The 12,359-nt window shown below is 45.2% G+C and overlaps 1 protein-coding gene across 2 annotated transcripts in view; it reads left to right on the top strand.

Annotated features, from left to right (window-relative positions):
- The first annotated feature begins 269 nt into the window (after positions 1 to 269).
- Sox13 (SRY-box transcription factor 13) overlaps positions 270 to 12,359 on the top strand; it is a 104,366-nt gene continuing 92,276 nt past the window's right edge. The window contains exon 1 of one of the 2 annotated variants that reach the window (XM_052736965.1): positions 270 to 431. In XM_052736965.1, the coding sequence (XP_052592925.1) occupies positions 367 to 431 (65 nt within the window). In that variant the 5' untranslated portion in view covers positions 270 to 366. The remainder of the gene's footprint in view (positions 432 to 12,359) is intronic. The other variant, XM_052736966.1, reaches the window with a different exon arrangement.

Raw genomic sequence — 12,359 nt, 5'->3', positions numbered from 1 at the left:
ATAATTTTATATTACATTCTTTTATCTCATCTTTATCTCCTTGTTTTTTTATTGCTATTGTGTTATTTCTTCCTGACTGTGAAGAGACCCCTGGGGTTTGGAGGAGAAAGCTGTTCTTGCTCTTCCTCCCCGCCCCCCTCCCTGGAGCCAGTGAGCTCTGTGCCTGGGAAAGTTTCCTCCGGGGGAAATTCCTGGGTGGTGGGGAGCCTCAAAATTTAAGTTCAAGCTTTAACTATTAATTGGTGGTGGGACTTTTGAAGACTTGGGAAACCCTTGGCCTCCAAGCAGGAAACTGTTATAAGTGGCGGGAACGTAATTCTAAGCAAATCTTTCTTTGTCCAGGCCCACGGACCTCGACAACCCAACATGAGTACCTCTTCTTGTATGCTGAACAATATTCATCTCTTGCCAGCTCTCACGGGTTTGAGAAGGTGAGTGAGGCCGCAATGATGGTGGGCTGATGGGATGCTGAGGCCCTTCCCATAGTGCCAGGCTCTCCGCGTCTGTCCTGGGGCAGGAACGTTCCCACACATTCAGGGAGGAGGAAGTTGCAGCTCCTTTCTAGCTCTTGCCTAGGGAACTCAGGTAGAACTTCTGTTCTCCCAGCCTGGCAGGGGTGTCCTCTAGCAGCCAAACTTCAGTGACCTTAGACCCAAGAGGAACGCTGAGGTCTCCTCATTAGGCCTTGCCAGACGGAAAAGCCCTGGCTTGGGGAGGGATTGAGTTGGTGAGCAGAGAGGAGCGGGCTACATGTGTAGCTCAGAGCTAGGTCTTTGCCGATCCTTCTGTCCCAACACTGCTGGGTTCACATGGGGAATGAGACCTGCGAGGGCCTGGCAGTACCTAGGGGCTCAGGATCCCCTCACGAAGGGCTAGAGTCTCCTTTCCTGAGGGGGGAGAGGTGCGAAGCAGGCTGGAGAGGGCTGTCTGTAGCATTCAAGCGACTGCGTCAGGACTCGCTACCATGCACGTCTCCAGAACCCCTCAGAGGCCCGAACTTCACTCGGCTTTCTTGGCGCTGTGCCTTCAGACCCCAGTTCTGCTGTGGTGAGCAAGGGTAGCTCTCCGCGCACTCTGGGGACTGCATGGCAAGAGAGCCTTGCTTCCACAGCCTCCTCCCTGTCAGAGCAGTGGGGACAGACAGACTTCATGGGGACCAGTGGTTGGGTCTGGTCACTTCAGAGTTGACCAGCTGGTGAGCTGTGGAGCTGAACCCGGGTTATTTTTAGTTCATTCAATCATTTTGCTGCATATTGCCTTTTATATTACTTTAATAATCTTTTCATTTATTCTAATTTACTTCACCTTTTTTATTGGCTGCTATACATTTTTTTCTTTGCCTGCTTTCTATATATATTTTTTTCACTTTAATAAACTGGATGGCTGGGAGCACAGGCCTCAGAGGACAGCCAGGAGACAGGCTTCCTTCCACACAAGGGAAGCCTGCGGGGTCTCTCCGCTCTAACTGGCCCCAGGCCTCTTTGCCAGACAGCTTATGCCCCAAGGACCCTTCTAGACTGTTAAAAACTTCTACTGTGGAACGTGAGGCCTCTGGGCGACAGTTCTTCCCGGGGGAGATAAGAATGCATTTGCCTAAACTAACAATGCAGCCTAAATGGGCAAAGAATGGTGACACTTTCACTATTATAATTGTGACACTTTCACTATTATAATTGAAATGATAATGCATGTACAAAACACTAAAACATGCAGACACTGGGCTGTGAAGGCAGTTCAGTGAAGCTTGCTTAGCATGTATGAAACCCGGGTTCGATCCCCAACAACAAACAACCACAACAAAACCCAGGCACATCTATAACCCCAGCACTGGGCGGGGATGGGGGTAGGGGGGTGGGGATAAGGGGGTGGGGGTGGGGGAAGGGCTATGTAGATGGCTCAGTGGGCAAAAGGGGTTGCTGTGCAAGCTGGAAACCTGAGTTTAGTCCCTGGAGCCCATATAAAAGTAGAAAGAGCCAGGCAGTGGTGGTGCGCGCCTTTAATCCCAGCACTCAGGAGGCAGAGGCAGGCAGATATCTGTGAGTTCGAGGCCCGCCTGGGCTACAGAGTGAGTTCCAGGGGGGGAAAAAGAAAGAAAGAAAGAAAGAAAGAAAGAAAGAAAGAAAGAAAGAAAGAAACAAACAAACAAACAAACAAACAAACAAACAAAACAAAACAAAAAAAGTAGAAAGAGAGAGCCAGCTTCACAAATTTGTCCTCTGATCCTCATACAAGCATGGTAGCACACCCATGGTTATGCAGACACATCATGTGAGCGCCTGCACACACGTACACACAATAATAATAAGTAAATAATTTTAAACAGCAACAACAAAAAGTCAAATGAAAGACTATGAAGAAAAAACTGTGTTGTCCTGCCCCCCACCCAATTCCTACTCCCGTCTCCCAGTCACTTCGTCAGCGGATGAAAGTGTGGGAACAGATGTGGTAGGTCAACAGCTTAGCTCTGCACAGCCCATTGGAAACAGCCAGTTCCCAGTCTAGCTGGATTCAGGCAGGGGGTCTGTATGGGTGAGCCTGGTCCATTAGTCACAGAAGACGAAGGGTCCTTTGCTGGCCAAGGTTCCTGCCCCGGCTTCATCATATCAAGTGGTTGTTATCCCTGTAAGGATGCGCCTCTTTAGAGCCCCCCAGACAGTTATCCCCACAACCAGTTCTGCTTGAAGATGGATGGTACTTGTCTCTGGCTCCAAGCTTAGCCATACCCACCAAGCACCAGTATGAGTCAGCCCTGGAAGTCTGTTGGGATTCTTTTCCCCCAATCCTGCCCCTCTCCCAAAAGAAGACGGCAGTAGCCATGCCCCCATCATGTCTAAATCTAGAGAACACTCCCAAAATGACATGTCTAACTGGTAGGGTGCTGCAGTTAGGAAAGTTGGGGGTCCCTTCTAGCATCCTGCAGTGGGTGGGAAGAATGTGAGAGGGCCAGTAGGGAGGTGAGGGGTCTGTGGCACAGACAACTTCTTAGAGCCTCCATCTGCAGGTCAGAGAGGATAGACTGGAGCAGAGGGAAACAAGGTAATGGAAAGGAGATGGGTTACCTGGATCCCTGGGCCTGAGGGACAGCTCTCTCTCTGGGGCCAGGTACCTGACTGGAAGGTGAGAACCACTCCCCATCTCAGAGACCAATCCGACTTTCCTCTGACTGAACCAAATGCTTGTCTTTGCCTCAAAGAAGCAGCCAGGAGTTTTGGCTCGAAAGTTACGAAAAGCAGTGTGTAGTGGGTGTTATTATGCATCTACTGTCTCATCAGTTAGGAAGCAGAAGCAGGAGGATGTCCTCAAGTTCACCTTGAGGGCACCTGCACTCATGTGCACACACCCGCAACATAGACATACATGAACATAATTTAAAATAAGATAAATCTTTTTTAAAGGAATAAAACTTCAAATAAATGCAAGAAAGAAAAAAGAGAAATGTCAAGACAGGGGTCACCTTTTTTCAAACGATGAAATGTCGCAGCTGTGTCAGGCGGGAATCTTCCAGAGACAGCATCGGCAGCTGCAGCCCGGACACCAGGTTCAAAGTGAGATCATCTAGGGTCTGCAAGTGCAGTGGGTGACTGTTGTTCGAATCTTAGATGGTCTAATAATAATAATAATAATAATAATAATAATAATAATAATAATAAAAAAAACCCAGAGCCAGATATCAGGGTGAAAGTTAAAAGATCAGAGAAGCAGAACAGCCAGCCACCAGTTCTTACATCTACAAAATCCTCAGCCTAAAGAGAGTGAGTTCCTGTTTTCTCATGCCTTATATACCTTTCTCTACCCGGCCAGATTACTTCCTGGGATTGAAGGCATGTGTGCTTCCCAAGCAAAGGCATAAGATCTCAATTGCTGGGATTAAAGGTGTGTGTCACCACTGCCTGACCTCTGTGTCTAATCTAGTGGCTGGCTCTGTCCTGTGATCCTCAGGCAAGTTTATTAAGGTACACAATATATCACCACATTTCCCCTTTTTTTGTCTAAAATAATAAAAGAAGGCTATAACTAATATAAGAAAAACTATACAATAAGTACAATAAGTATATACAATATATATAGTCAAGAATTACATTAACAATGTCCAGTCCATTAACATTTGACAAATTCAGACAAAATATTCCATTATTTATCCTATTTTGGTGAATCCAAAATGTTGTACCTAATTCACTTTCTATCCTAACTTATATTACCCACCAAAAACTATCTTTTGATGTCTTTCAAACTTATACACTTTACACGTCTGTAGTGAGTTTCTTTTCTGAATTTGTTAACAAGGAAAACTATAACTATCTAATCTTCAACTCCCTCAGAGACCCGAGAAGGAAATAATATTACCTAAGTAAGCAGAAAGTGCAAACAAGCGACTTCCAAAAAATGTGAGAAATGACAGAGACAGCTGGCTGCCTGGACAGTCACCCAAGATTTCTCTGCAATGTTGGGGCACCCATCTTCAGCCTATAGGCTTAGCATACATAACAGACTTTTCTGTGGAGCAGGATTTTCTAAAGGGCCTTCCTACCTTGTCTTGGCAAGGTTTGGCAGTCCTTTCTTTTGTGTGCTGCTTGTCCATTTTAGACAGCATACTGTGAGCAGTCCAGGCAAGGGCTCTTTCTTGCCCAGTGGCTAACTTTTGCCACAAAGAAAGTAAACTCCATACGGAGTTTCTGCAATGCCCATCATCTTCTCTGAAGTAGATTGGTGCTGCCAGGAGCAGACATGTCTCGTCATAAAAAAAAGAACCTATGTTATTAAAACATCTTAAATGCCATATTCTGTAGATCTCTGAAGTGTTTGAAGATGATCTGTTTATCTAAAATATATTTCTTTTTGACCTTGAAAACATACCTAATACAACTACAAGTTCAATTGTAATGACTATCTACTAATTTGCATTTCTTTATATCCTAATTAGTTGGTAATAACTTCCAAAAACTAGAAATTTGCGTTTTAAATTTGTAATTTTCATTGTTAAATGAACTGTATAGGTACAATACCTTGAGCAAGATTAGAAACATATGTACAGTATTTTCTAACAAAATTAATCTCAAATTTGTATCAATATACAAAATTTGTATACCATATACAAAAATCCAATCCAATGTAAAATATTTAAAACTAGTAGTTGCTTTTTAAAAGTACATTCAATAATCTACCATTTTATCTTATCATATCCATATCCTCTTTTTTTCAAAGTAGATTCAATTTTTATCCTATTATTTCTATATCCTCTTTTTTTTTTTAAACAAGAACCCTGAATCTAATTTCCTTTGTTTAGCTTTTTTCCTGACCATTAACAATTAACAACTTGCAACCAACCATCTTAAACAAGGAGAATTATCCATAACCCATTGAAAGACCAAAAACCACCCACCCCACCTCTTGGAAATGTGGGCGTCATGTTCTTAAAATTACTTCCTGCTGTCAGAGTGCAAAGGCATCTTTAGGGAATCCTGAAATGAAAATTTTTGGGTTAATTGTCAAGTCCTGTATCATTTGCCCAGTCTCAGCATAATGAGAAAGTTCAGGGCTTGTCTCAAATCATTGCTCAAGTAGTCTGTGAGTCTGGACCATCTCAGCTAGCCATCTCAAAATTGTCCTTAACAGTTTATAGTCCAAAGCCAATCTTTGGGTGGTGTTTGTCAGCTTAGTGGTATTATCATTATCCTGATGGAATCATCATTGTGGGAGCCCATCATCTTTTTGGAGACTTCCAAATGTCTTTAGGTATGGTCATGGTGCACTGCAGAAAATCTGGGACATTTTTTCCTGGATGAATCGTCCTTTTTCTTCAGATGTCTCATTTGTCCAGTGGTCTTCGGAGTCCTTAGCTTTCATTCTCCTGAAAGACAAAAACAAAACCCTTCCCCAACCCTAACTTTGGGGATGTTCCAAAATTAATCTTTATCAATTTTGATTTATAGTTTCTACTTAAATTTTTGTTTTATTTTCTAAAGCTGCTCTATCATCCAGAGCAGTATGGTTTTTTACAGTAGCTCTGGAAAGGGGTTTCTTCTATGATGGCAGGAAAGGACTGAACAGAATTTGTCATGTGGGTCTGTGAGAGGCCCCTCAGGGAATTTCCCAATGACAAAGGCAAAGCATTACCTTGTCTGTTCCTTGTTAATCCACATTCCTTAGTCCAATGTCTGCCTTTACCATACCTTCTGCATAATCCAGAAGGGAGGGGCATTCTGTTGCCATTGTTCCTTGAGAAAACATTGTTTCTAGGAATGCCCTGTTTACAATCCCTTTTTAGGTGACTTTGTTTACCGAAATTGAAACATCTGACATTACTATTTTTCTTCAAACCTCCAGAAATCACCTCTCCTATCCAAGTATCATCATGGTCATGAGATTAATATTCATTGTATCTCGGATTCATTCCTCCAGCGGTGCTGACCTTGTCTTTAATGGCCTAATTACCCTTTTACATTTCACATTAGCATTTTCAAAAGCCAGAGATTCAATTATTATCTGTCTAGCTTCTAAATTTGGTATCATTCTATTTACTGCTGAAGTCAATCTTTATAAGAAATCAGTGAAGGTTTCTTTTAGGCCCTGTATAACTTTTGTAAATGACTCAGTTTTCTTTCCTACTTCTTCAATTCTGTCCCAAGCATTCAAGGCTGCTATTCTGTATAATGTTAGGGTGTGGTCATCATATAAAGATTGTTTTTGTATATCAGCATCATCACCTTCTCCAAGAAGTTGATCTTGGGAGATTTCCATACCTCTAGCCCTTCTTTGTTGTTCAATGGTCTTAGCTTCATCCTTCCACCAGGTCCTCCATTGTAATTGGGGACCAGCTTTTAAGATAACTGTAACCAAATCTCTCCAGTCTTGAGGGATAATTCTATTACAAGTTAACCACGAGATTAACATCTGCTTAATAAATGGGGAATGCATACCACATGAGACTATAGCTTCCTTGAATGTCCTCACACCTAACATTTGCACAGGAGTCCAGTAAGCTCGTACACAGCCTTGAGCATTTGGCAGTTCCTGTAAGGTTACTGGATAGATTAAGGTTGGCTGTTTGAAAGCCTTAGGCTGTTTCTCTGTAACCTTATAATGCAGTGCTGAGACTGGTTCACCTTTAAATTCCTCTGTATGTGTCTGAATATCTCTATGATATGATTTAACAAGTTTTTCTACAATTTTTATCTTGGCACTCACATTAACCAACTTTTTTAATGATAAAACAGAAATGATCAAACAAATAATGTTTATAATTGACATTACATAAATCCCATCCATACTAATTATCCTCTCATTTAATTGTTCCATTTTCAGATCACCAGTTGTATTATCAGAGACCAAATCCCCTCCATTGTAAAAGTGTTTTCTATTTTTTAATGTGGAAAAAAATTCTTTTTTTTAAACTAATCTCTCCCTTTAAGAAATCCCAATTGTTTCACCAAATCTGCCGACAATGATGATTCAGATGTTTGCTTTACTGCTTCTGGGTAGAAGAGTAGGAGCCCAAGTGGGTTGCAAGGCAGCTACCTCTACGAAATCCTCAGCCTAAAGAGATTGAGTTCCTGTTTCCTCATGCCTTATATACCTTTCTCTGCCCTGCCAGATTACTTCCTGGGATTGAAGGCATGTGTGCTTCCCAAGCAAAGGCATGAGATCTAAGTGCTGGGATTAAAGGTGTATGTCACCACTGCCTGACCTCTGTGCCTAATCTAGTGGCTGGCTCTGTCCTCTGATCCTCAGGCAAGTTTATTAGGGTACACAATATATTACCACAGGTGACAGATTCTTGTCCCTGCTGACTCCAGTAGAAGACACATTATTTAAGGAGAGAGAATTTGAATTAACAAATATCTCTAGCTATGGACTGATGCAGCCCACGTCATTCAGAGCTTCCTTTAGCTTGATGGCTTCAACTCTAGCAGCTGCAAATTATAAACTGACTTTTCTCATCTTCTATAGCTGAGGGGGGACTCCTGATAGGCAGGAACTTACTTGAGTTTGAGGAGATGGTTCCTTTTAATAAATGGAACATATGTATCTGACAGCATTTCCCCAGCTACTGGTGGGAAAAATTTTTCTTACCTTGAATGTGGATATGACGACATCCTTATTGTGACTTTGAGGGAAAAAAAATCAGGAAAAATGCTCTTCCCAACACCATCATGCCCTAAACCAGTGCCAGCCACTGCTAACCCCCAGACTTCATGCTATGTAAGGAACACAGATCCCAATTTGTTTTAGCCCTGATGGACCGGCTTCCTTGTTTCTTGTCTCTGAGAGATCAGGTAGCTGTGGCTGACCCTATAAGCATGGGTCTTTTTGGAGCCATTGACCCTTCCAGCTGAGATGTGTCCCCAACACCCACCATCAGGGAAGGAAAATCAAAAGCCTGCTGAGGGATCTCCTCCCTTCAGGACTCTGTACTCCACAGCTCTGCTCAGGTGCCTCCTGTGGCCTTTCCCCAGGTGAAGGGCCCTGTACTGCTCCCTCTGTAGGAATCTAGGCTCCGGGCTGAGTGCCAAAGAAGTGAAAAAGGCAGCTTCACCCTGATGGTACCTCTGCCCCTTCCCCCAGGACTCCCAGGTGCCGGGGTGGTGGGGTGCAGTCTGCTGGGAGCCAGGGTTGGCCCTCTCCCAGGACAGCAGCACACCTGGCACAGAAGCACGTCTTTGTCACCTCCCCCTTCTCTCTGCCTGGGACTCTGGGAACACACAGCCCTGTCTCCAGACTCCCTAGACGAACTGGATATCCAGACAGCCTGGAAAGTAAAAAGCAACCCCCAGGGACTAACCCGCCATCCTTGTGCTGTTACACAGGGGTAGTAAGTAGGGGTGATGACGTAGTTCATCTCCAGTGATCGTTCTCTCCTTCTGCCATCCTCCTCTCCACTCTTGCCCTCCTCCCTCCTTTTCCACCCTCATCCCCCTCCATCTCACTCTCGCCCTCCTCTGTCCCTTCACATTCCCACACCTTTACCTGGTCCTAATCTTGCCCCCTCCACCTCTTCACATTCTCACCTCACCTCTCTCTACCCACCACCCCCTTCCCCTGTCTCCTCCTGCCTTCACCATCCTCCACGTCTTTTCACTCTGCCAGAATTCATTTCTACGGTGTCCACGTCTCCTGAAATTCTAATGGTCCCTGGGTCTCTTTCCCCGGCAAGCCTCTCTGCTGAGCTCCAGTCCCAAAAAGCCAGCTGTTCCTTGCACATCTGCCCTTCGGCACGGTAAACCTAACAAGTCCAGGTCATAACTCTTTCTTGTCCCTATCTACCTTAACGTCACTACTGTCCACTCTATTAATTTCCTATTTCTGCTGGAATGGATTGCCTTAAACTTACTGGTTATTTGTTTTGAGATAGTGTTTTGCTATGTAGTCTAGACTGGCCTCAAACTACTGATCCTCCTGCCTCATCCTCCGAATGCTGGGATTGCAGGCATGCGACACCATGCCATGAAAACTCAGTGGTTGTAACGTCACAGATTTCTATCTTATGATTCTGGAGGCCAGAGGTCTGAAGTGCATCTCACTAGTTGAGAATCAGGGTCAAGGCAGCATTGTGCCCCTTCTGGAAGCTCTGGAGAAATTCAGTTCCTTGCCATTCCAACCCCCCCACCCCCCAACCCCCCACCCCCCACCCCCGTAAGCTGCTTACATTATCTCCTCTCCACACCTCACTGTTTTTTGTTTTTGTTTTCCTGTGTTGGGGATTGAACCCAGGACCTTTCCCTGCTACCTGCCTGCATTCTTGGCCCGTGGCTTCCTTCTATTCTCCAGGCCTTATGATTCTTAGGATTGCATCAGGTCTACCTGGATAACCCAAGATATCACCTGGACTCAGGCTCCTTACTTGCGCATCTTTGAAACAGGAGATATATTTACATATTCCGTGGGCTACGGTGTGAACAGCCATGGGAGGGGTCATTTTTCTGCCTACTCCTGGGCTTTGCCCTTTAAAAGTACTTGCTGCCATCGCTGAACACTTTCTGTGGGTTTTTTTGAACAGAGTGTTGGAGGCTGAACTCAAAACCTCATACACGCTGCAGCCCTTTGGTGCTCTCTGAGCTTTTTTTCAGACATTATAGAAAAAAGGACCAAATTAAACGTGGCCTTTGGACTCTCCAAATCCCACTGGCAGGAATCATGCTGACTCTGCTCTGCTGCACACATGGGCTGGCTTTCATGAGGAATGAAGGGTGAATTAGTAGTCAGAGGGAGAAGCCAAGAGCCGTGGAGATTTATACTCTTTACCTGGCTAGAGTTCAGAATTACTGTGGTCCACTTGCTGTCTTTCCAATGGGACTGTGCATAGCAGGTATCCCATCCCATCATATACTGAGTATTCGGGGCTCAGATAACATCGCTTTGTGGTTGGTCAAGAGGAAGCCATTCTGGGGTGGGGGTGGCCGGTGGAGCTTGGCAGAATCTGGAATCACCTGAAATGGACCTCTGGCCATGCCTATGGGGGATTATCTTGATTATATTAATTGATGTGGTAAGACTCATCTTAATTGTGGGCAGGACCTGTCCCTGAGCAGGGGACCCTGGACTCTGTGAGACAGAGAAAGCAAGCTGAACACTAGTGTGCGTGAATTCATTGTTCGCTTCTGACTGGGGACATAATGTGGCCAGCTGCTTCAGGCTCCTGTTGCCTTGAAGCCCCTGTCATGACGGGTTGTACCTTGAACAATGACCTAACAGTCAGCTTTTCCTTCCTTAAGCTGCCTTTATCGAAGTATTTTATTGCAGCAGCAGGGAAAAAAAAAAAAACTAAGACATTCACTTAAGCAGCTACATCTGAGGAACTTCATCTGCCTGGACCTGGACAGCACTTGATTTAGACGATGCAGTACAGTAGGTGCTGTGATGGGGCAGGACTTTGGGGCCCTTGGCAGGGGAGAGTGCATTTTGCCTGCAGGAATGGATATTAGGCACGTGTAAGTTTTTCATTGCTGTGACCAAATAACCTGAACAAGAAAACTTAGAAACGGAGGATTCAGTTTTGCCTCGTGGTTTCAGAGGTTCCTGTCTGTGGTTAGTTGGCTCCATTGCTATGTGCCTGAAGTGAAGCTTCATCATGGGAGAGCGTATGGTAGACCAGTTCACCTCCTGGTGGCCAGGAAATGGAGAGGAACAGACGGCAGAGGCCAGAGACAATGTAGATCTCTCCCTGGCCTACTCTCAGTGACCTATTTTCTCTAACGAGGCTCCAGCTCCTGAAATCCCGTTACCTTCCACAATAATTCAGTTCATGGGGATCTGGGCCATCATACAGGAAGGAGCCTGTGAGGGACACCCTATAATCAAACCAAGACAGCTAAAGGCAGAGGTAGTCAGCCCCCAGTGCTCACCACCTCTCAACCATCTCATTCTCGTGGACCCTCCCACACTGCACGGAAAATGTTTGGACACCACTCAGATTAGGTCAGAAGGATGATGGGTACTGACTGGGTGTGCTACCCCACACCCACCTTTTGGATCGCTTGTTCTGGGGAAGACAATCTGCCGTGTTGTGAGTAGCCCACATGCTGAGGCGAAAGACCCTGGATCAGAACTGCTTCCAGAATCAGAGACAATATCATTATTGTTTGACTTGGCCTGGTCTTGTTGTGCTCTTCTATTTGGCAATAACTACTTTAAGGGCTAGAGAGGCAGGAGCGACTCTTGGAAAGCAGTTTCCCTGAAGAAGTGTCCTTAAGTAGCCGTGTCCACTTTGTGCCTCTTTGATGGTGTTTCTTCTGCCTGCGGCAAGCTTCCTTCGGCGCTCCCAGGAAGTTGTTCCCAGCGGCCTGTGTCCACCCTAGCTCCCTCTACCACCTCCACCCCCCCCACTCTCAACCCTGCTAGAAGGGAGGCTCCAGGAGCGTCTTAGTTACTTTTCCACTACTGTGACAACACACTGTAACCAAGGCAACTTATGAAAGAAAGCATTTAATTGGGCTTATGATCTCAAAGAGTTGGAGTCCATGATGACTGAGTGAAGGCATGGGGGACTGAAGACATGGGGGACTCAAGGCATGGGGGACTCAAGGCGTGGGGACTCAAGGCATGGTGGCAGGTATCTGGAGTAGCACTTGAGTGTTCTATGATATTTGGTTTGTGTTCTGACAAATACAGCTTGCCTGGATATCAGAGGGTGGAGCTAGCCACTAATTAGCCATAGAGGCCAGGCAGTGGTGGCACACACCTTTAATCCTAACATTTGGGAGCAGGAAGCAGGAAGATCAGAAGTTCAAGGCCACTCTGGGCTACAGGAGATTGATTGTGCGGTGGAGGTGCACGCCTTTAGTCACAGCACTAGGGAGGTAGAGACAGGAATACAAGGCAAGTGGAGACAGGATCTCACCCCATTCGGTTTGAGGATTCAAAGA

Source organism: Peromyscus californicus, unplaced genomic scaffold, assembly GCF_007827085.1.
Source record: "Peromyscus californicus insignis strain IS unplaced genomic scaffold, ASM782708v3 Scaffold_14__1_contigs__length_90479793_seg_2, whole genome shotgun sequence".
NCBI classification, from domain to species: domain Eukaryota; kingdom Metazoa; phylum Chordata; class Mammalia; order Rodentia; family Cricetidae; genus Peromyscus; species Peromyscus californicus.
The sequence above is the reverse complement of the archived record's forward strand: the minus strand, read 5'-3'. Positions and strand labels throughout refer to the sequence as shown.